The sequence below is a fragment of the Anoplopoma fimbria genome, chromosome 21 (assembly GCF_027596085.1).
Source record: "Anoplopoma fimbria isolate UVic2021 breed Golden Eagle Sablefish chromosome 21, Afim_UVic_2022, whole genome shotgun sequence".
Lineage (NCBI taxonomy): Eukaryota > Metazoa > Chordata > Actinopteri > Perciformes > Anoplopomatidae > Anoplopoma > Anoplopoma fimbria.
Window position 1 is genome coordinate 8,391,459 of NC_072469.1, and position 22,877 is coordinate 8,414,335.

The 22,877-nt window shown below is 41.8% G+C and overlaps 2 protein-coding genes across 2 annotated transcripts in view; both read left to right on the forward strand.

Annotated features, from left to right (window-relative positions):
• si:ch211-285f17.1 (sickle tail protein homolog) overlaps positions 1-19,092 on the forward strand; it is a 101,637-nt gene extending 82,545 nt beyond the window's left edge. Inside the window, 16 exon segments of the mRNA XM_054622550.1 lie at positions 1,245-1,872; positions 2,159-2,336; positions 3,922-4,026; positions 4,565-4,614; positions 6,252-6,391; positions 6,516-6,691; positions 8,633-8,763; positions 9,318-9,465; positions 10,173-10,656; positions 10,887-11,085; positions 11,199-11,488; positions 12,077-12,232; positions 12,563-12,685; positions 16,350-16,481; positions 17,534-17,887; positions 17,889-19,092. Coding sequence (XP_054478525.1) covers positions 1,245-1,872; positions 2,159-2,336; positions 3,922-4,026; positions 4,565-4,614; positions 6,252-6,391; positions 6,516-6,691; positions 8,633-8,763; positions 9,318-9,465; positions 10,173-10,656; positions 10,887-11,085; positions 11,199-11,488; positions 12,077-12,232; positions 12,563-12,685; positions 16,350-16,481; positions 17,534-17,887; positions 17,889-18,101 — 3,507 coding nt within the window. The 3' untranslated portion in view covers positions 18,102-19,092.
• Positions 19,093-19,238: 146 nt separating this feature from the next.
• On the forward strand, positions 19,239-21,291 carry si:dkey-96n2.3 (uracil nucleotide/cysteinyl leukotriene receptor). The gene is made up of 2 exons (XM_054622549.1): positions 19,239-19,472; positions 20,327-21,291. Exons 1-2 carry the CDS (start codon positions 19,360-19,362, stop codon positions 21,261-21,263), a joined length of 1,050 nt encoding a protein of 349 aa, XP_054478524.1. The 5' UTR covers positions 19,239-19,359; the 3' UTR covers positions 21,264-21,291.
• Positions 21,292-22,877: the final 1,586 nt, after the last annotated feature.

Below are 22,877 nucleotides of genomic sequence, written 5' to 3' on the forward strand. Positions count from 1 at the left end.
AATTCATACAACCTATTCTACACAGTACAGTATCTCTCTAAAGTGTACGACAACTAGAGTTGCCAACCATCCCGTAAAATAGGGAATCATCCCGTAACTTGAAACTAAAAGGCGTGTTCCGTATTTAACTGATAAGTCATGCATTTTGTTGAATTGATTTTTGATAATTAATTCAATCCCAAAAAACTTTTGAATGAAAATCTGTTGCACATGTATTCCTATGTCTTAAAAATACAAAACATAGGGCTTGTATGTTTGCTTGTCCTAATACAAGGGCCTATGGATTCATGACTACTAAATGTGATTATGTATTGTATGGATAGGACTTCCTGCAACCAAGTAGCCAATATGGACATTTTTATGTTATATAAGCCTATCTTTACATAAGTCTCCTACTTCCTTATTTCCATTTTAGGAAAGGCAACCCTGACACTAACTATACTATACATTGTTTTCTTCATGAATTCACAAGTTTTAACTCAAAATAGTCTATGCCTTTCATATATTGGTAACTGCGAGACAATGTTACTTTTTTGGAACCACGGGCACTGTAGCCAATTGTAAGACTTTTATTTTTTTGTAGTTTTATCACCTACAACCTAAGGGCTCATATATATCCATTCGCCAGGAAAGCCACTTTAGGAACATTAGGTTAGGTTTATTATATGTCAGCCTTCAAGGGTCATTTATGGGTGGTCAGGCAGAAGAGCAGCTGTCCGGATTAGCCGACTGTTTAAACAGACTAAACTAGACAGATCTTGTTGAAAATTAACCAACTTCCTTCTAGCCCTGGAGGGTACATGTTACCTCCTATGAAAAAGCCCCAGTCTTATCACCAAGAGAGCAATCACAGATTTGGTGAAAGTTGAATTAAAATAATTCACTTCACTTAAAAGCTACAGACTTTTCATCCAGGACTTTGAGTAAAATGCTGTACTGTTTACCTGGGGAGTAACTATTTTCTGCTTCTGGAAAAATTGCTGACTCTCTATTTTCTTTGAAAAGCAACAGTGTAAACTGAGTTAGATGGATGTTTTTGTTTCAAGGGCACTTCAGTCCAGAAATACAGGATACATATATAAAATAAACAGTAGCTGAAGCTCTTAAGCAGTGCAGAACTATGCAGTCTGGTTTATTGACCAATCCTGAAATTGAGGACTTTTTATGCATTATTTGAAGTGATAACCAGTTTATATGTTTGTAAGTGTTTAAGAAGATGTCTATATGCTTATGTACTTTAGCAGATGCACAGTGAAATGATGCATGGCGCTCGTGATGGCCCACACCCTCTGAGACAGCCACCCATGGGTCCCCCACCACACCACCCGATGCAGGGAGCACTTCCCCCAACTCCCCACTCCATGCCCCCATCCCCCTCCAGAATCCCGTTTGGACCAAGGCAGGGCTCCATACCTGGCAACGCGACTATCCCAAGGGACCGGCTGTCTAGTGCTAACTCTCCCGCCCGCTCCATCTCACCCTGTCCGAGCGCCATCCTGGAGAGACGGGATGTCAAGCCAGATGAGGAGAGGGGCGGTAAAAGCCACACTCTATCTAGGGGAAATGAGGGGTTGTATGCAGACCCATACTTGCTCCAAGAGGGAAGAATGAGCATGGCTTCTGCCCATGGACCACATCCCAACCCTGGGCTTGATGGTCCAGATCATGGCATGGGGGGATTTCACCGTGCCTCCATTCGCTCCACTAGCTCTTACAGTGGGCCCAGCCCCACAGACACTATGGATCACCCATCTCTATACAGGCAGAAGTCCAGAAACAGCCAGCTGCCTACTTTGGGCTCAAAGACTCCTCCCCCATCCCCTCACCGGATGGCTGAGGTACGGATGATTGACATCCATGGCGGGCCTCCTCATGGCGGCCTCCTCATGGCGGCCCCCCGCATGGCGGCCCCCCTCATGGCGGCCCCCGCATGGCGGCCCCCTCATGGCGGCCCCCATGGCATGGCGGCCCCCCATGGCCCTCATGGCGGCCCCCGCATGGCGGCCCCCCGCATGGCGGGCCCCGCATGGCGGTCCTCCGCATGGCGGGCCCCATCATGGCGGGCCCCCTCATGGCGGGCCCCATCATGGCGGGCCCCCTCATGGCGGGCCACCTCATGGTGTACCACCTCATGGCGTACCACCTCATGGTGTTCCACCTCATGGCGTTCCACCTCATGGTGTTCCCATGGAGAGAAGCTCACCTGTGCGCCAGTCATTCAGGAAGGAGGAAGTGGCAGGGACCAAGCCCCGGAACAACATGGGATCACCTGTAGTTCCAGACCTCCAGGGTCACCCCCAGGGCCCCATCGCAGTTGCCAGTGAGCATCAGACACGGTAAGCACCAGGGGATCGGGTATTACTTGTAATGGGCTGGTGGGATTGTTGAAATTAGGATTAAGTCATTGCATGGGAGCATGGACTAACTTTGCATCCCAGTTTCATCCTAACCATGAGCTGCTGATGTTCAATCACTGGCTCTGACTGTTTCATCCTCCATGACTGAAGGCAAGAATATAACCCACCATGTCACTGTCTTGAGCGTCAAGAGCTGCACATTAAGAACAGCAGACTAATGTACATGATTAAGCGTTTGTTTGGTATGTGTATATAACCAGTACTGCTTATCTGGCCATTGCTTTCACAGTCTCTATTCAAACTTCGGAGCTTACAGTGTTGATTATTAAAAGAGTGTGTTGACCCAGAAATAGCTACCACCACTGAAACAGTATAGTATCTAGAGACCCAACTAATCCACTGTATATTTTTTTGTTACTTTGTGACTATTGTTGTAACAACAAACCCTCTGCAGAGTCTATTCAGTCTGGTTAATCCAGCAGGCATTTTTGTACCTGGATTAGGTTTATCCACTCTGACTGAGAGCACATAAACATAGAAAAAAGGATGCCTAGCGACTCTGCCAGGCAAACGTGGTTTCACTAAAGGGGAGGTTACATAGGCAATGTGCGTACCTAGGAAAACCAACAAAAACACTGACACTGTTGAATAAGTATTTTAAATGGCCCAATCAGTCAAACAGATCAGACTGGACCACCTGGGCAGTCCAAAACCCCCATTAGAAATACCCTGGGGAAACTGGAAAAAGAGTGTTGGAATTTGAATGGGAAAGTATGGTACTTAACTTTCAAAATAAACATAGTCCAGACACTCAGGGCTCTACAGCTGTCATAGATTTTATAAATGTTAAATATGCTGTATGGCGCTGAGGTCAGGCATTGCTGTGTCCACATAGACATTGTGTCTGTCTATTGTCTATATTGTATAGCACAGCTAAAACCCACCCAGTCTCCAGTGTGTCCTCAGCTAGCCCCAAATCCTTCCTCAAGATAAAAGATGACATCTGAAAACAAAAGTTAGCCTCTTTTCCAACCTCTCGGCTTACCAAGCAATCTCAGTGTAAAGTCCTTTATTCAACCCTCTGGTGTTTGGCTTTCTTATGGCAGTGTGATTTTCGAATTGTCCTTTAATTTTCTTCTGAGCGGCCACCACTTGGCGCCGCACTGTTGTTTGATTTAAAAAAACAATATGACTTTAACATCCTGAGTCTGAACCTCAGGGTTCTTCTCTTGGTTTGAGTCATCCATCTTGTTTATGGTATTTGGACTCAAGCTTTTTTCTTTTTGTGATAATACAGAGTCAAGTGGTGTTGCACTGTTGTAATTTGAAACAATTTATTAGACTAGAGTCAATAATTGCTCAGGACATTGTAAAAATATCAGTTGCAAAAATAATGTGTAATCCCACAAAATAACAAAAAGAATCATGGTCAGGAAATTAATAACAAGTGCTTATTCTGTTACAGCCCTCCCGTTTTCATTCTCAGCTAATATATGCTCTAGTGGCAGCTGTAATATCCAATAGGCCTCGGTGTTGAAAGTAGAATTTTCTGATGTTTCTGCAGAGTGCGAATGAAGGCTATGGAGCAACAGATTGCCAGCTTGACTGGTCTTGTTCAGCATGCACTTTTAAAGGAGCCAAACACTAGTGGCACCAAGGAGCTAATAAGGTAAGCAATCACAATATAGGAAAAAGTGAGGCATCAGGGGAAATGGAGTTTCAAATGAAAAGCCTGCCTATCCAGCCAGAGCGGGATAGGCAGAGATAAAGCGTCCTCTCTATAAAGGCCATATCAAACTCAGGCTAAATAGCATCTGGTGAAGAGGAAATAGGTTTGACTGTGAATCTGATATTGAAGTCATTTGCTCTTCAGATAGATGGCCACTATGTATGGTTTATCTGGCTGCATTTCAACTCTTTGCATTTCAATCTTCTCCGTGGAGACCTTGTGTTAATGTTTGCTTGTCACTTAATCTGACTGCAGTGATTTTTTTTTTTGTTTTTATGCTATGTTGAACTCTAATGAAGCTTGTTAACATCATTAACATCATGTTAACCTCTCTGGTTTGTCAGTCTTTCCCCATCATACTTTGTTGTATATGTGTTTGTTCTTACTAATTCAAACCTATAAATCTAAAGTGCCCAAAATACTTTAATATTTTTTTCGCTACCAAAGTCCTGCTCTTATGATTTTTCTCTGGCTGCAGTGAGAGACCGCCGAAGACATCATCTCCAGCCCACAGTGCACATAGCTCAGGTTAGTATCATTGTAATTCGGTTCTATTAATTCGTTTTTTTATCCTCTAAATAGTTTTAGTGCCATGATGTCTTGTGCAGACAAGCCCACACATCAGTGTCAGTCAACAGTCTGCAATGAGCAGTGCTGGAGGGAGGGAAAACAAAGTCAGGCGTCTTAGCTTGTCATCAGTTCGTGTCTCCTTACAATCCTTTACTCCCTATAGTACATACAGTTTAATAGGAGGTAAAAGACGAGAACCAGCAGAGGTAACACAAGCTCCTCCAAGCACTACTTAAAACAAGACTCTGTTACTTCTTAAACCTCCCGAGATGATTCAGCTATTCAGACTCGGCTCTGTAGCAGTCTGTGGCCAGATTTGGTTTGATGAAAATATCTGCAACCTCACCAGTGGCAGAGCGAAAACACAACACTATTCATGCGTCTTGAGAGCTAATCTCTTGTCTCGGGACACATTTCATATCTAGCTGTCGGAGGGATTTACTTGTCATGTTGTGCTTGAGCGATTCTCCGAAGCATCAGAGAAGTTACTGTGTGGGCTTTGATCTCGCCAGACTCCCTCTACATTAAACATGAGAAATCAGTGGCACTTTTTTTTTTGCCAGTGCTCAAATGCTTCTTCGTTGTCACAACACAGCCTGCACTCATTTTGATAGACATTGTGTCCCCAAGGCCCAAAACACCACCAGCAGTGTACATTGCAACCTGTCCTTCAGGTCTAGCCAGCTATCAGGTAGTATGTGAGAAATATGTTGTGAATAGAGTTTTTGGATTAGGAAGACAAAAGATGGTTCTTTTACTGCGTGAGTTTCAGCGTCAAGGGAGCTTAGAGTGCACTCTGAACATTACCTGACCTATTATGTAACTCACAGGTAGAGACACTACTTCCTTTAATAGACCTCATGTTTCTGACGTGAAAGGATTGGTTCTTTTCAAATTCAAAAACAAATGTTTTATCATTTACCTTAACTGTTACCTTGCCACGCACATAGTTTTGGTTTTATTTGCCCACGCTTTAATCTGTGTTATTCACAGCATCGAAAAGTGAATTTTAAACCAACCTTTAATGTTTAATTCTTCAATTCAACCCACACGTTGGATCTACTTATTAACTGATATTAAATGGACTCATTTCTCCCTCAGATGACCACCATTTGTTTTAAGATGTGGCCAACAAGAATTATAATTGTTGTTGGCCATTTAGGGACGCTCACCTAAACCACAAATATTACTTACCTTGGTTTCCATGGTTTCAACCTCTTCTCCACCTCTAACGGTCGCTTAAATGTCAGCTGACCGACATTTCAAAGGTGCAGCCAATATGAGTGCCAGTATATGTGTGCTTATTGTGCAGGAAACAAATACAGCCACAGACAGTTGGGCAATCATTACTTAACATTAGGAACATTAAGTCAGACCAGTGTGTTGCCAGGGAAAATGGGTTTGTACAATCTAACCAATCATTAGTCGATTGAAGTCGGACAGTATGACAGAGTGAGGGTTTGAAAAGAACAACAACGTCTGCTCCCTAAGAACTACAATTTTACTTTAATGTGCATGTTCTTGTCCCCCCCCCATAACACACACACACACACACACACACACACACACACACACACACACACACACACACGCAGGTGGTTCCCCAGTGTTGGCTCCCAAGAGCAGCGCAGCTCCATTAAACAAGGGTCCAGTTCCTCTCAAAGTCAACCTCCTGCAGTTCAGGAAGAATGTTTCTGACCTCAGGATGCAACTCCATCAGATGAGGCAACAGCAGGTGAGACCTCTTTCCCCTTTTGATTAATTTTGAGTGTGTTAGTATCCAGTAGGTCTTTGTATGTTGGTCTGCTACTTCAGGTCCTCTAATATCTTAGCCCCACTGACTGTGTGCATCCCATCAGGTCCAGAACCAAGAGGCATTACGTGTCCAGCTGAAGCGGGCAGAGCAGGAAATCAGTGTTAAACTTGCAGAGGCCATGCGAGGCCTGGAGGACCCTGTGCAGAGACAGAGGGCTTTGGTAGAAGAGGACAGGCACAAGTACTTGGGTCTGGAGGAGCGTGTCCTCACACAGCTCGGGTAAGGCTGCTCAAAATTCACTGATTCACTTCCATAACAGGCTTTATATAGTCTAATATGGGCAGATATGGTTGTTTGCATTAATTACTGAATGTTTATTGTTGTAAGTATTAGAGATGATTTAGTACACACCCATGCAACTCCAGTCAAGGTGTTTTTCATTTATAGGAAATCCCCGAAAGGCTTCATTTTTTATCAGCTTACCTGAGCTTTTCACTCCTAAACTCTTTGACAAGCCAACGCCCTCCAAATTACAGCTCACAGGTTTAAACAGGCAAGCAGTGCCTGACTCTCAGACAGCAGGCTAGAACAATGAACCCAACTGTGAAGCAACTACCCTGCTCTTAATTTAATTCACTTGCTTCATCCTGCCAACAGGGAGCAGTAATTTAATCTTTTTTATTTGGATATTTACAGGCAAGGTTAAACAGTGTTGTCTTGCTAGACCGTAGTGTACACATGCTCCAATAAATACAATGGTAGCAGCTCATGGAGACTGAGAGTTGAACAGGCGGAAGTCAGTGGATAAAGTTCTCTGTTACCCTTGGTATTCAGCCAGTTGTGACTCAGCAAAACTCAGCTGCTGGCACTTTAAATAAGGCTTGGTGTTTAGGGTTGCTTCCCTTTAAGACCAGTTAGAAAATGTGGTGTGAAAACCACTGCACTGTTATGTGCGAACTAAATCTATCATGACCTATAAGGGCATATTTTGTAACATTTTATATCTCTGTGGCAACAGAAAAGCCTCAGTAATAAAACTGATACCACTAGTTTGCCAGCAATCCAAGGAATACTTGAAAATCAAGGAAACAAATGAGATTTAAATAGGATGGTTTGTCGTTCCAAGAGGACAATGGATGATGGTGACGGAGCTTCCACAGGGCAAAAACAGAGAGCATTTATCTAAGTAGTGGGTAAGGTCACATGTTTGGGATCCCAAACTCACAGTTTCATGTATAGTAGTAATTTACAACATATTAAAAGAGAATTTCTTTGAGCAAATGCTGACTTCATACGTACATACTGTATTTGTTTTTGTCTGTGGGAGTCTCAATTAAAAAAGTTAAAAAAGTAAAGTATCTGTTTTACCTTGGCTGGTATTTCCCATCATCATTCCTTTTACCAGCAGGCCTTGGCGTAGCAGGGCATTTAACACACTGTCTCCTTATTACCTTTCCCACTCCCTTCAGGGGAGTTCTATAAAAGAGTGTTTCTCAGGGGTACCGGGCCACAATGAAACATCATTTTAGTCCCTCTCATGCAATCCAACACTGCACACAATGTTATCTTTCAGCAAATTTCCCTACAGAGTAGCCATTTTTTCTTGAGCACTGGGATTGTTGTAAAGCAGCGTACTGTGTTTTCTGTGTGAGGATGTGCTCTCATACAAACAAGCCTTCATTCAGTGGGTAAACAGTTGTGGTTGTGGGAATGCATCCAATCGAAGCAATCTAATGGAGACAGGAAAGTGAAGTGCTTAGCGGAAATGGTTATTGTTAGTGGTCTCCCTTGTACATATTTGCACATGTTCTAATTTCTTATTTTTCTATGAACCATGTCCAAAAGTCAGCTTTCACCTTTGTCCAATTAGTATCACTGTGTGTTATCTTCAAGATAAATGATTGTGTCCTGCCCCCTGGTGTTTGTAAAGAATACATAAAATGTTAATAGCGGTGTGAAAAGTCTTTCTCTTAATTAAAATGTGCCTAAGTAGATATATTTATCAGTATAACAGAAACACAAAGAATCCCTGAAGTGGAATTACATAAATCATTTAAACATTTAATCAAAAGTTTCCATTGTTTTTTTCATTTCTGCCGTTGAACATGCTGTATGTGCATGAAAGATAGTTTCATATTCTATTTACTGACTTATTGTTTGTAGAAAAAGCAAATGCACAACTTTACATTTTTTGTATGTGCATTTTATTTTCCTCTGCAGTGAGCTGGAGCAGTTTGTAGGCTCCCTGCAGAAAGACTCAGCAGTGACACACAGAGTAGTGACTCTGAAGGATGTGGAGGAGGGAGCGGTGACTCTGAGGAAGGTGGGAGAATCTCTGGCAGGGCTCAAAGGTAAGACAAAAAATAATATTCAGCCTTGTGGGTACAAGCTTGTCTATAGCAATCTGGCCTGTAATATAAGTAAATATATAATATAAGCCAATAGTGCTGGGCAATATTATTGAAATCATTTTGGGGCTTTTTTCCAACACAAATGTATATCATAAGATGTCAAATGTATGGAAAGACATAGTGAAATAGTTAAACTGATTTTCAAAGCATGTGTTCCAATATTATGGATTACTTGAGACCAAATTATAGATTGCCCTGAATTAATAAATTGAACAATAAAAATAAATAAACAAACAGTATAACAGGTAGATCATATCCCCACGATTAAATTCTGCTGCACTAATCACTTGTGCTATTATTTTGCCCAGCCCTATCGTTCAGTGCTGATATGATGGATGTTCCTCCCTTTTCAGATTAATTTATGTGAAATAAAAAGTTTATTATCTTCTCAGAGGCTATGTTTTTATTTATTTCTACAATAAAGTTTTTCTGAATATTTTTTTCCAACTGCAAAATTACAATAAATAACAATGTTTCTCTGTGTGTTTCCTCAGGAGAGTTCCCAGCCCTACAAACGAAAATGCGGTCAGTGCTCAGGGTGGAAGTGGAAGCGGTCAAGTTTTTGAAGGAGGAGCCTCATAAACTGGACAGCATGCTGAAAAGGGTCAAGAGCCTGACTGACACACTCAGCAGTCTGAGAAGGTAGATGAAGAGAAAAGTGTCAGTGGAGATGAAGTAGGGATCAGGAGAAGATGTGCTGGAGTATGAGGGCTGAGAGAGAGAGGGAAGATGAAAACAAAAAGCACTCTGCTGAGCTTCTCACATGTTTCTATGATTTGCGAGATCGTACTATTTGATTATGCTGACAAACCCGCCTTCATCTTCTCAAAGAGGTAATTCGGTATGGACAGTGAAGTGTGGCGTCCAGCTTGATATACTTCCATCACCTTCACTGAACCGATAAGTGAATTAATGTGGTGGACACTGCAGCGCCTCATTTCCATTTTAATATGTCACAGATACCAGGTTCACTCTCCACTTTTCTCTCAGTCTCCCTCCATGACTCTCTTGTCTTTTACCCAAAACAGTCGCCAAACCATGTTGGCCAGCAGCCACATTGCACCATAGCTTTTGATGGTGTCATGTCAGAATGAATCAAAACATTTTGTGAACTCTATTATAGGGTTTGTATTTTCAGTCTGGATGTAAATTTAAAATAGCCTTAGGTATATGTTTTGGTTGCAAATTAATTTCTATCAATGTTATGTATTGTTTTGAAAAATATTGATATCATTTATTCGTGATTGACCCAGTGTTGTAAGAATTTAAGTTTTTTGAGCAATCAAAACATTTGAAGATCAGTGTTCTCTAGATGTTCATATCGTATACCGTTTCCCTCCTCTGTGCAGATGTGCTACTGATGGCCCGCAGAAAGGACCTGATCCACCTGCTAATGTCCCAGTGGACAACAGCTCTTCAGCAGCAGCAGAAGCTCCTGCACCATCAGTCCAGCCTGGCTCCGCAGCAGCCCCGGTGGAGCCCCAGAGCTCCACCATCAAGTCAGAGGTGATGCCCTCCTCTCCGGTGGTCATCCATCATGTCCAGAGCTCCCCGGTCAACATACAGCATTCCCAGCAGTCTGCAGCCTTGATAACTCAGCCCAGTCCACCGCTCACCCCCAGCCCCTCTCACATCCCCAGTCCCACCCCGAGCAAGAGTCAAGGTCGGGACTCTCCCAAGGGAGCAGCCTCCGATCCACCAAGTCCTGCCCGTCAAAAGAAGACACAAGGGAACCCAGTGAATAATGGCAACGGCACTGCCCCCCAGGGTCTTATCATAAAGGAGCTCCAGAACAGTGAGGACAAGAGCAAAAACAGAGCTATGTCCATTAAGGTAGATTTAGTTACTTTATAATTGTCATTTGGTCTTGATTAATTTGTATCCAACATCGTAAAGCTGATGATTTTTCTATTCTCTCATAAGCATCCTGTTAATGTCAACTTGGTTATTACAAATGGCATTAATTTGGCTTTAAAGTCACCTGCAATTAATAATTCCCTGCCTCAGATTCAGAGAACTTTTGAAAAACTCTCTCCCCCTCTTTTCCAATGTCCACCTTGCAGGTAGCAGAGAAGGAGTGGGAAGAGAGGAGGCAGAACATGGGTCACTATGATGGCAAAGAGTTTGAGAAGATCCTCCAGGAAGCCCAGGCCAACATGATGAAGGGCATCCCCAGTCTAGAGGTGGAGGAGAACCCAGCAATGACCCCTGATGCCACTGCAGAACAAGCAGACATCCACAGCCCTGTGGAGTCACCGACAGGTGCAAATCTAACAACTTAAAGACACTGGCCTACCTTTTTTTTATATATATGAACACATTTTTTAGTATGTCCCCTTATATAATTTTGTGTCTTTTATTTTGTATGATCGTAGAGCCCCAGTCTGAGCCTCACTCTGACAAACCAGGCAGGAAGGGGCCTGAGAAACTCCCGAAGCCTGTGATGGAGAAACCAGCTAAACCTGCACTGGATAGACCCTCCATGACTGCCACCAAGCCAGCCCCCACTGAGAGCTTTACAAAGCAGGGGTCTGAAAAGCCCAGCAAGTCGCCACCACCACCACCTCCTCCAAGGAAGACCTTCTCCAGCTCAAGCTCAGGCATGACCACCACACGCTCCGGCGAAGTGGTCTACACCAGCAGGAAAGAGTCCGTCTCGTCTCAGGTCAGTCTGATATGTGGTTGCCTGTTTTACATTTTTTCTCACTCTTTGTTTCTTTTGTGTGTCTTTAAAGGACCTGTTCTTAACTTTCTAACTATTTGCTATGTTAAGATACAGTAGAGTATGTCTACCTGAGCAGAGAATGAAGTTGCTCTCCCCCTGTGTGTGTTGTTAACCGAGCTTCTCCATGCTTTGTTGACATAGTTGGTACAGCTGCGCATGCTTTTAGTGGATGTTAGTGCATGTGTGAGCGTTCCCGACTTGTTAGAAAATAGTGGTAACAGTGCAGCTTGTTTAGCCTTTGTGCATACTTAATAACAGTTTTGGGATAATACAATGCATTTAATCAGTCACTTAAAATAACAGTCAAACAGTTTGGGAAGTGTGGTTGTTTTGCTTTGATGCTGAGAGTTAAGTAAGATGGGTAGATTGATACCATACTACCACTTAGTATGGAGCAAGAGCCAAGCGGTGAGTAGCTTAGCTTCATAGCTTAGCATAGCATGAAGATTTGAGGAATGGAGGTAACGGCTAGCCTAGCTGGTTGGAAAAGTAATGACTAAATAATTTCCTTCTCATAAATTCTAACAGGAGGGTGAAGAGGACACTCCACTTCCCAGTCCCCAATCGAAGCCCAACAAGGTTCCGCCAGAGACCAAGCCGAAGCCAGCCACCCCTCCCCCCGTCACTCCTCCTGTAACCAGAGAAGAGGAGGATGAAGGGGAAAAGATCATGGCAGAGCTCCAGGTTAGATGCATGTTTACACTCAAGCACTCACACACATACACAATACCTCAAACGTGATGAAAAAACAATCAGTAGGTATAATGTCCTCTGGATTTGGTGAATTTCTGCATTGCGGGAATGGGTCTATCATTTCTTCCCATGGTGACTGTTTTTCTAAGAGGTGGCAAAGGATGAGCACTCACAGCTCCCAAAAGAGTTACCTCCTTGATTTTGAATCCGACTTTGTCACGTGTTGGGTTCTACAGCTGTGACAAAGGTGAAGACGCTCAAACTTCCTCCCTCCTCAAAATCCTTGTTCCCATTTCCCCTTCACCTTTCTCCACTCTTCAGGCTTTCCAGAAGTGCACGGTTAAGGATGTAGGGGTGAAAAATTTGGTAGAACCCACCTCACGAATTGAACCACAAATCAGAGAACTAAGACCGGGGGCCTTATTGCCCCTCAAAGAGAAAAAGGTAAATTATACATCGCCGTTCAGCTACCGACCTAACTGCCTGCCTCTGCCCACTGTCTGATACAATCGACGGCTGTGTCTTAACCCTTCTACAACTTCTGCAACCTTGCTTTGGCTGGAGAGAAACCCATAACAGCTGCCTCAAAAAGCTCCTTTTCCTATTCGCCTCAGTTTCCTTCCCTCTTTTCATTCAGCTGGATATCTCAGCTTAAATTTGTTTCAGGATTAAGTCTGCATAAAATGAAGCCTCTGAAAAGATGCTGTGTCTTTTGTGCGCCTGGACCAGACAATGATGTGTTTTGCCACTGATTTAATTATCTCTTGTCAATAAAAAGACCTCGGCACTGTATTCTACAGGCAATTAAATCGTCTTGTGTCTTTATTTAATTACATGTCTTCATACAAAATCAACAGAACAAATATTTCTTAAATGATTGATAATTGAGAGAACAAATTAGTTAAAACTCACTTTGCGGACACAAACTGTTTTTGCAGACTTGGTTCACTCGCGGTCAGTCTGGCCACTATGCATGCTACTCTCTCCCACTTATACTTTTCTGAGGGATTACTTTTCTGTTTCTCTTTGTCTATGCACAACTTGACTTCAGTTTGCTTTCCCAGCTTTGTACCTATATAACCAGCACAACCCTATAATTTTTCACATTTAGGTTTAACAATATGCACATTTAATAAGCTTTTGTCAATTGTTGTGACAAAGAGGACGGATGTGTCCAAGTGCAACAAATGTGACTAGTTCAAAGAGAAGTTAAAACATTTGATAAAATAAAAAGATATAGTATATAGAAGTATATGAGTAATTGGTAAGCTACTAGTTAATGTAAATAATAAAACATAACATATTGCAAAATAGTTAATGTTGCAAAGATTATGGCCCAAATGATTCCACTGAAGTGAAGCAGTGTGAGAGGAGCTTTGCATAGTACCAACAGTATAGATGGCACAAACACAGGAAGAAAGACAGGAAGCAGTATGTATAGCAGTTAATAGTACCTAATCGCTGTATTATCAACAGTGGAAGGGCAAAAGAGGAAGAGATAGGGTTTAGCCAACTAAACAAGCTGATTTGGCTGTTGGTTTTGGCTTGTAGTATTAGGTTTTTTTAAACTATAACATTCTTACATTTTCCCTGCATGCATTTTGATATGCAGCATTTAATATCAGAGCAGCATATAAAAGTGATTTCATACATTACGAGTATCAGTTTACTACTGCATAATCTATGTGAATTCACACTAATCCCACAGCAACCAGACACACCAGTTGCACAGTAATATTATTCCCTCGCACACTGTCCTAGCAGAGCTCTGAGCCCACTCGAGATGATAAAGACCCAGACACAGATGAAAATGGGAATACCACTGTCCGGCAGAGCCAAGGGGTATGTATGACTTTCTCTCGATAACATTATATTAATGTATATTTAATGTATGTTCTAGATTTGGGGTATTTTAAACAGCTACTTCTTCATTTCTCAGGTCATATACTATGTGACTGGCCAGATTCCCAAAGAGTATCCACCACCGCCAGGAACAGAGGAAACCCCCGAACACCGAGAACCCACACAGCCTCCATCACAGGTCTCAAATGTCAATGTTAATGACAATTCTCCAAGCCAGCAGCAGCAGCAGCAGCAGCCACAGTCTCCACCACCCAAATCACCCCCACCTGTAACACCTCCACCTATCTCACCTAAGCCTGTGGGACTGAAAGGATTCAAATTTCCAAAGACGCAAGTCAAACGCTCCGGATCCTTGAAGACCAGTGCAGAAATGGAGAAGGGAAAAATCCTCAATAAAATTAACACTGAAAAGAAAAGTAAAGTCATCCAGCAACGTGTTCTTTCTAGTAAAAATATAATACCCGAGCCTGCGGCAACCACAACAACAAGTGCCATAAGAGAGGCGCCTAAAAGTTCTGTTGCTTCACCAAAAAAGGAGGACAGTGATCCACCGAAATCTAATCGTGAGGTGTGTAATGAGGAGGCTAGTCTTAGTCCAGACTTGCCTGGAGAGGAGGCACCTCCACCCCCTGACAACATAGCATTTATGATCACTAACACCAAAGTTCAGGCCCTTTCCTGTGGCGAGTACCAGGATCTGGTCAATGCCAAGAAAGGTAGTGTCCAGACTGTTACTGTAGGTAATGCCACTTACCGAGGGGGCACCACAGCGGAACCCAATTCGCCACAGGATAATGGCTTCAACAAGAAGCCTGTCATCATCATTTTTGATGAGCCCATGGATATCCGTTCAGCATACAAGCGCCTGTCCACCATCTTTGAAGGTGAGGAGGAACTGGACAGGATGCTTGCGGCAGAGTGCATCGAGGAGGAGAGTGAGGAGTCGGACAGTGAGAGGAGTGGTGGGCTGCAGGTTAAAGCCAGAGGGACCGAGGTGGTTGATGGCAAAAACGTTGTCACTTCAAAGGTCACTGCAGACCGCATTAGCTTATCATCCTCATCTTCGTCATCAATCTCTGAGCTCACAGACAGCGGAGCGAACTTTGAGTCAAATAGTGACTCTAAGCAGGATGTTAAGAAGAAGTTCAAATTTAAGTTCCCTAAGAAACAGCTGGCGGCATTGACCCAGGCCATTCGCACGGGCACCAAGTCAGGAAAGAAGACTTTACAGGTGGTTGTGTATGAAGATGAGGAGGAATCCGACGGTACTATCAGGCAGCACAAAGAAGCAAAGAGGTTTGAGATTACACGCTCAAAATCCTTAGCAGACGCTCCCAAGGCAACCGGCCCAGCCGCGCTGAAGAGGCAGAACTCCGACTCCCTCTACAGGACGGATGAGATCCGGAAGAACACCTACAAGACACTGGACAGCCTGGAGCAGACCATCAAGCAGCTGGAGACCACCATCAGTGAGATGGGACCACACTCCCCTGGGGAGCCAGTCAGCACTGAGGAAGCTAAGGCAGAGAATGGGAAAAGCTCAGAAGGAGTGGGGCTGAAGAGGTCCTCCTCTCTCCCTACCTCCAGAGGTTCAGGTCCTAAGGTACCCAGCAAAAATCCATTGCTAAAGAAGATTAAACCTCAGCTCCTTCCTCGCCCTGTAGTCATCCCTACTACCACAACCACCACAACCAACACTGTCCCCAGTGCCCCCACCACTGTACAACAGGTCTCTCTCTAGCTCTTGTTGCTCCGGGAGGCTTTGGGTCCTAATTTTCCAGTTTACAACCTACCTTCACTCCAATCCTAACCACTGAAATCACAAAATCATTAATCCACTCCACAGGTGCTTGGAAATGTCGGAAATGCCCCCTGTGGTTTTCTCTCTCTGTGGAATCATGGTGTCATGATTGGGGGTGGCATTTTTGTTGGCTTCCTGGCTACCGTGTTTCTCCTTCAGTTCATTGCTAAACCTCTTGAGGTTTTCAGCAAGGGGCAAATTCATCATCAAAAACACTCTCATGATGATTTAGCTCTGATATCTTCCTTATTCTTGACTGCATGTACTACTGTGTATTGACTTAAAGGTTTATGGTCCCACTGGGTGCATGATCTTTCACTGGTGTTAATCGTTGAGGTGTTACCTGTTAGTGCCTTGATTTTTCATACTTCCTTTATGGTGTGTGTTTTTTTTCTTTCTTTTGTTTTATTTCTTGTTTTGTTTTTCGTTTGGATCCCCTTGCAGAACACCAGTGTCGCTTCCCCTTCTAGTCGGATGCCCGTCCCTTTGTCTGCGAAGTCCAGGCAGTCGCCGGGTACTACTGACAAAGCAGGAAAACAGCAAAAACTGCAGGACGCTCAGAGGCAGTTCCGACAGGTAGTTTTACTGTAGGGCCTTACCAGAGACTAGAGGATTCAAACATATAGGGATCAAAAACATGAGGCATGTATTATTAGAGGAAAAAAAGACTATCAATTCTGTGAGATTTCAAGTGTTTAAAAAAAAATATAAAGTCACCATGGTGACGACTGTGGATCTGTTAATGTTTCTCTCGAGTCTGCTCTGACAAGAAGGCATGTTTGACTCTTGACTGTTACCCCATAACATCACTGTACTGTATGCTTTTGCATGTCCACACTGCTCATGGTTTTCACTGTGTTGGTGACTAAACAAAAAAAAAAAAGAGGAAAAATGGCAAAGAAAAGCGGAATCCTACCCTGTCATCATCTGAGTTGTCATCACATCTCCAGTTCCCATCACAGCTGAGTTCCTAAACAGTGTTGCCAAATCCCAGGATGCTTGTGGCTATGTTAAAATACCAACCTAACTGACTTTTTCGGCTATGCTCCGCCCTTCTCACAATGCACCTCTGCTCAACCCAACATTACTGCACAGCTTCTTAACCTCACGGTGATATATTTCCTTACCCTCAAGACCAAGCCACAACTCACCATCTTGCACCGTCAGTTTTAGTGGAATACCAACCCCACATCTCCCCTGTCTGCTCCCACTCTTCAAACTCCTAAGCCTGTTATCAATTTCTCTCCAGCCTTCCTATGCATCTTTGCCTTGTGAATTTCCCCCCACAGCCCCTTTACGGGGCCTAACTCTAACACGGGCAGTCTTTAGAGACGCCCCTCTTGTCTGCCATCGCACGGTCTAACCTTTGCAGTGTTCTGTTTCTTGGTAACATGTCTCTCAGTCCAATTTGTCTCACTCTTCATTTAACCTAGTAAAAACAGACCTGTTTATGTTTTGTTGTTCTTAGTTGTGTCTCAGTCTCAGTGATATTAATGTTTGTGTAGTCTTAGTGTGTTTCTATGTGTATAACTTATAGTTTTTTTAACGTCGTCTTGCCTTTTATATGTATTATTTGACAAGATTTATTTTTTGACAACCAGTATCTGTTTTGGCATTTCTGTTTGCAGGCTAACGGAAGTGCTAAAAGAGTGGGAGGGGATCATAAAACTACTTCCCCTACTACACCCACCTCTAAAATCCCTGCTTTTTATCCTAGCTCTACTAAAGGCAGCTCCCAGTCTGGGCAAAACTCAGATGCTACTAATCCCATTAACCCTTCCTCTTCCTCCTCCTCCTCCTCCTCCTCCTCCTCCTCCTCTGTAATGAAATCCACCATCCTTTCCTCTCCCGCTCCTCGTTCTGGTTCCCAACCCTCCTCCCACATCCCCTCCCTGTCTAACGGATCCCTCAAACTCCCCACACCCTCACAGCACACAGGTAAAGCTCTCTCGTTCTCCTCGCAGACTCAGAATGGTCGAGTGCACTCCTCCTCCTCCTCCTCTCCATTTCTCCTCCTCCTCCTCCTCCTCATCCTCCTCCTCCTCCCCCTCCCCTCTGTCGCCCACTCCTTTGGGCCCAGGTGGAAAGAGCATCCGCACCATACACACCCCCAGCTTCACCAGCTACAGGTCCCACAACGGCAGCAGCGGCAAATCCTGCATCCCAACAGCCACAGCAGCTAAGGACACTACTTAGCCCCAATATGGCCCCTCTGGCTGTACCGCATAGCAGAAGAGCTTGTCATGTTTCATTTTGTATCATTTTGGTTTGCTGTTTTTTTTTCTGTTCCTGTAAAAGTATTAAGTGATGCACTCCCCCACTTCATGTTTTATTTGACACTGGCATTATTGCACCAATGCTTCTATCTCCTCTAAGTTGCGATTTACATTTTTTTTTTTCTTTTAAATTCTTGGATTCAGATTTTTTCATTGAGGTGTACCACATGTTCTTTCAAAACATTTTATAATGGAACTAAAAAAGATTTAGTTTTACCATTTAAAGAGGAAAGTGGAAGGCTCTCGTGGTGTTGAAAATCTATTTTTCTTGCTGTAGCTATGAATAGGGAATATAGAGTTGATGTACAATCACGAAGTACCATGTAAAAAAATGTGTTTTATTTTTCAAACCAGAGATTGAATAACCATAGTATATTTAATCTTCTATATTTCTTATGTTGCCAGACATTCAACACAGTCCCTGTAAATGCCTTTTATGAGTGTATACATAATGTATACAGACGTGTTAAAGTTGAACTCATTATTAACTTCTGTTTTCTAAGAGTATTCTCTCATTTTTCACCCATATGAACTGCCAATTTCTTTTACAGATATGTAAAAACTGGTATCTTAAGTAATACAAGTTTTCATTTTAGTGTGCCTATTTGCCAAAGTTGTTGAACAATGACTCACTTCAGGCCTAACCCAGTCACAAGATTTAGGGCAATTTACATGCACTCTCTTGGTGCGATGGCTGAAGTGGTGACCTCAGTGTCTGTACTGGTGGTCTTGGTTCGTTAAGTTAACATGTATTGTTGTCTAAATGTAAACTGTACTAAAACAAAGTAAATCAGTTCTACCACATGTACATAGATGCTTCTACTAAGAAAATAAGTAGTTTTGTTAACATACCAAAGTTTATTTGTATGCATGCCTTTCAAAGACTTTAGGAGAGTGGTGTAAAAAAAGAATTATGTTTAAACAGATAGATTTTGTAAATATCTGGATTTCTCTCATTTTTGTAAAGCTTTAAATCATACTATTCTGGAACAATGTGTTAAAGACAAAAACTGTGTTGGAGTAGCAAAAATAAAGAATTGCATGCTTGTAATGCATTGAGCTTGAATGTCTATTTTTGTCTGTTTTATCAGTTTCTGACTTCGTGTTGAATTCTTGTTATTTTAGTCGAAAAAACTTTTTGTGTGTGTGTGTGGTAAATCCATAAAAGGCCCGGTCTTATGTTCTCACTTCCACTTTACCTTGCTCTTCTCACACTGGTGTTTTACCACTGCTACTTAGCATATAGAGCGGTTCTGCATTCTTCTGAATTCTGTATCTCTACAATTAAAAGGTAAGAATATGATATCAATAATATTAATGATTATTCACAGTACTAGATGTGAGAGCTTGATGCCCTACATTTACTATTTACTATAATTTTGCTCTGATTACATGATTAAATAGTAAAGGACAGAGGTGGTGCGTAGTACAAATGATCTTAAAGCATGTAGCACCCTTTAGTAAGACCTGGAACATTGATTTGTTGTATTAACTGCCAACAGAGCACTTGTACCAAATCTTGTTTCTTCCTCCGTTGAAATCATTTTTCAGAAACCATTACCTAAGGTGCCTATATGTTAATTTACATTGTTATACTTAGTGATACTTCTTGCACTGGATCATGTATTTTTCAGTTCATCACATCAATGTAAGTTAAGGTGAACTACAACTACCGGATGTGGTTTGCCATAAAATAAAATAAAGACTTTAAAAGTTTTTTCCATTATTTTAATTATATAAAATGTGTATGCCACTTGATTAAAACATAAGTTGTTTACATCCTGACTGTTATTTGCAGTCATGTAATTTGTGTTATATGAGTCTGGAAATGTTTTTGAATCTTAAACTATCTGATAAACACTTTATTTCTCATCATTTTAATGTTGTTTGTCTGTATCTAGGGTTAGCTGATTAAAATAGTCAGTGTGTGTTCTTCAAAACTGGTTTCACTTTTGCCTTGCAAAGATAGTTCCTGTTTCTTATTTACACATGCTTTTAGATGTGGGTTTATACAATGTCACTTCATGAAAAGCATATGAATCTTGCATTCTTAGTTTTGTTATGATATCACAATGTATGATTTAGTGAATCACTTGACAAGGCTATCATCATCATAACAGGTTATTTGTGTCTATGCCGCAACAGGCTGTTCCTCTCAACAACAACAATGAACGTCTCCGGGGAGGAGATTCAGGGCTTCTATGGCAGTGACTCCCACCAAGAGAACATTCTATTTTCTACATTTTACATCCTGATCTTCATCATGGCTGTGCCTGGGAATGCCTTGGCACTGTGGGCCTTCTTTCACCAAGAGAGCACATCTCCATTTAAGGTCTTCCTGAAGAACTTGTCTGTAGCAGACATCTCTTACATTCTGATTTTACCCATGCGTATAGTTTACCACCTGTCCAACGGCCACTGGCCTTTCGGACATATCCTTTGTCAACTAGCAGGCTTCCTCTTTTACCTTAACATGTACTGCAGCCTTTACTTAATGAGTTTCATCAGCCTGGATAGATTTCTGGCTGTGGTTTTCCCCATAAAATCACAGTCAGTAAGGAAGGCTAGGTATGCAAAGATAGCTGTTGGCATACTTTGGGTGACAGTTATTGTGTCTATGAGCCCTATACTTTTCTCTAAAAAGAACGTGACCGACAAATCAACTGGCATCTGCAACAAGCTGTACTTAGAAAAGACATCTCGCATGGCTTTAGTGTCCACTATTGTGGCATTTGTTATTCCCCTAACAACCATTGTGGTTTGCTACATACTGATTCTGCTGAAACTAAGGACCATAAACCAACAGGAAGAACGGCCAGTGAGGGACAAAGCTATAAGAATGATCATCCTCATTGTGATTAACTTCCTGTTTGCATTTGTGCCCTATCATGTGAACAGGGTAATCTACATTGAAAGCTACAGTCGTGACCATATGACTGCAGCAAGGCGTGAGTCACTGGGTAGAGCCAATCAGATCACATCTGCCCTGACCTGTGTTAGTGGTGTACTGGATCCTGTAATGTATTACTTCCTGAACCGTGCATACAGGGACAAAATGCTTAAGCTGTTCTGTAAAAGATGAAGATGATCAATAAGCGAAAAAATATTATGTAGACAATAAATATTTTAAGACAAGTTGTCTTCTTTTTGTATATTTTCTAGAGAGGTGTTCATACATGAATGCATTCAAGCTTGGTAGAATGATCACTGCTGTTAAACATAGACCTGCTGTTTGAAAAGCCTTAGTAGGTGAAAGATACTCCTCTGGTTGGTCTGTAGGACTCTTGATAATTTACCAGCAAAAAACATTTTTGTGTAATTGGGTGTAAGATTTATCTTGATTCGTTATGGTGACCTAAATATTAAGGATACAAAACTGTACTTCCACTTTACAGTAATTCAGATGTTACATTGAAGACACTGCGGCCAACTCAGCCGACACTGAAATGTTAGTGCACCTATATACTAACACTCATGGTAAATGCATTCAAACGGAGATGTCCTGAACACATATGGCTCCGTCATTGGCTGGAATTATTGAGAATAATATTTTTATAGCACCTTAGAAATTCAGAAATTTGCTTTTTTAGTGCACAAATGTAAGACCTTTACTTTGAAAGATCTCTTAATTGGTACAGTAAAAATGTTTGATTTTCTGTACAAGTGTAGTCAGAGATGTCCTGAACACAAATACATCAGGCATTGTCTGGAATTATTGAGACAACTCTTTTTATAGCACCCTAAAAATTCAGAAATTTGCTTTTTTAGTGAACAAATGTAGGACTTTTAATTTTGAAAATATCTTAATCTGTACAGTAAACATGTTGAAGTGTAGTCAGAGATGTCCTGAACACGTATACATCAGTCAGTGTCTGGAATTATTGAGAAAACACATTTTAAAGCACATGACATATTCAGTTATTAGATATTTATCAGTACAAATGTAGAACTTTTACTTTGAAATATCTCTTAATTGGTTCAATAAAAATGTTAGATTTTTAGTTTGAGTGAAGTCAGAGATTTCCTGAATACATTAGGTATTGTCTGGAATTATTGAGAAAAATATTTTTATATCACCTTCAAAATTAAAGAAATTACCTATTTGAAGGTTTGAAGAGTTATTAATTTGTTAAATATCATATACAATTGGTAAAGTGAAAATGTTAGTCAGTCACGAGATGCAGGTAACTGGGTTCATTTTTAATGTGAATACAATAAAATTGATCTTATTTCCATATATTTGTACATACGCTTTGCTTACATCTTATTTTGAAGGTATGTCACGTCGATCCTTGAATGTATTTACCATAAGTGTTAGTATAGAGGTGCACTAACATTTCAGTGTCATCTGAGTTGACCACAGGAGCCGAGTGTCTGCTGAGTTGACCGCAGTGTTGGAGACAGATTTTCGTTCTTCTTTTAGATAACCTCATTTTTTAGGAAGTTGAATAAATTATCACCGACCTGTCAACAACTCGTCCAAGACACATTTGTGGCACAAGTAAAAGTTTAGTTGGCTGCTTTAAGTCAAGGTTGCCCAACTTTAATTTTGAAGTATATAACATATTTTATGCAGTACAACTCACATCTAGGCCTATGATACTTAGTACAGACCCACGCCCTAACAAAATTGCAAAAGTGCAGTACCAGTCAAAAGTTTGGACACACCTTCTCATTCAACTACTTTGAAGAATCT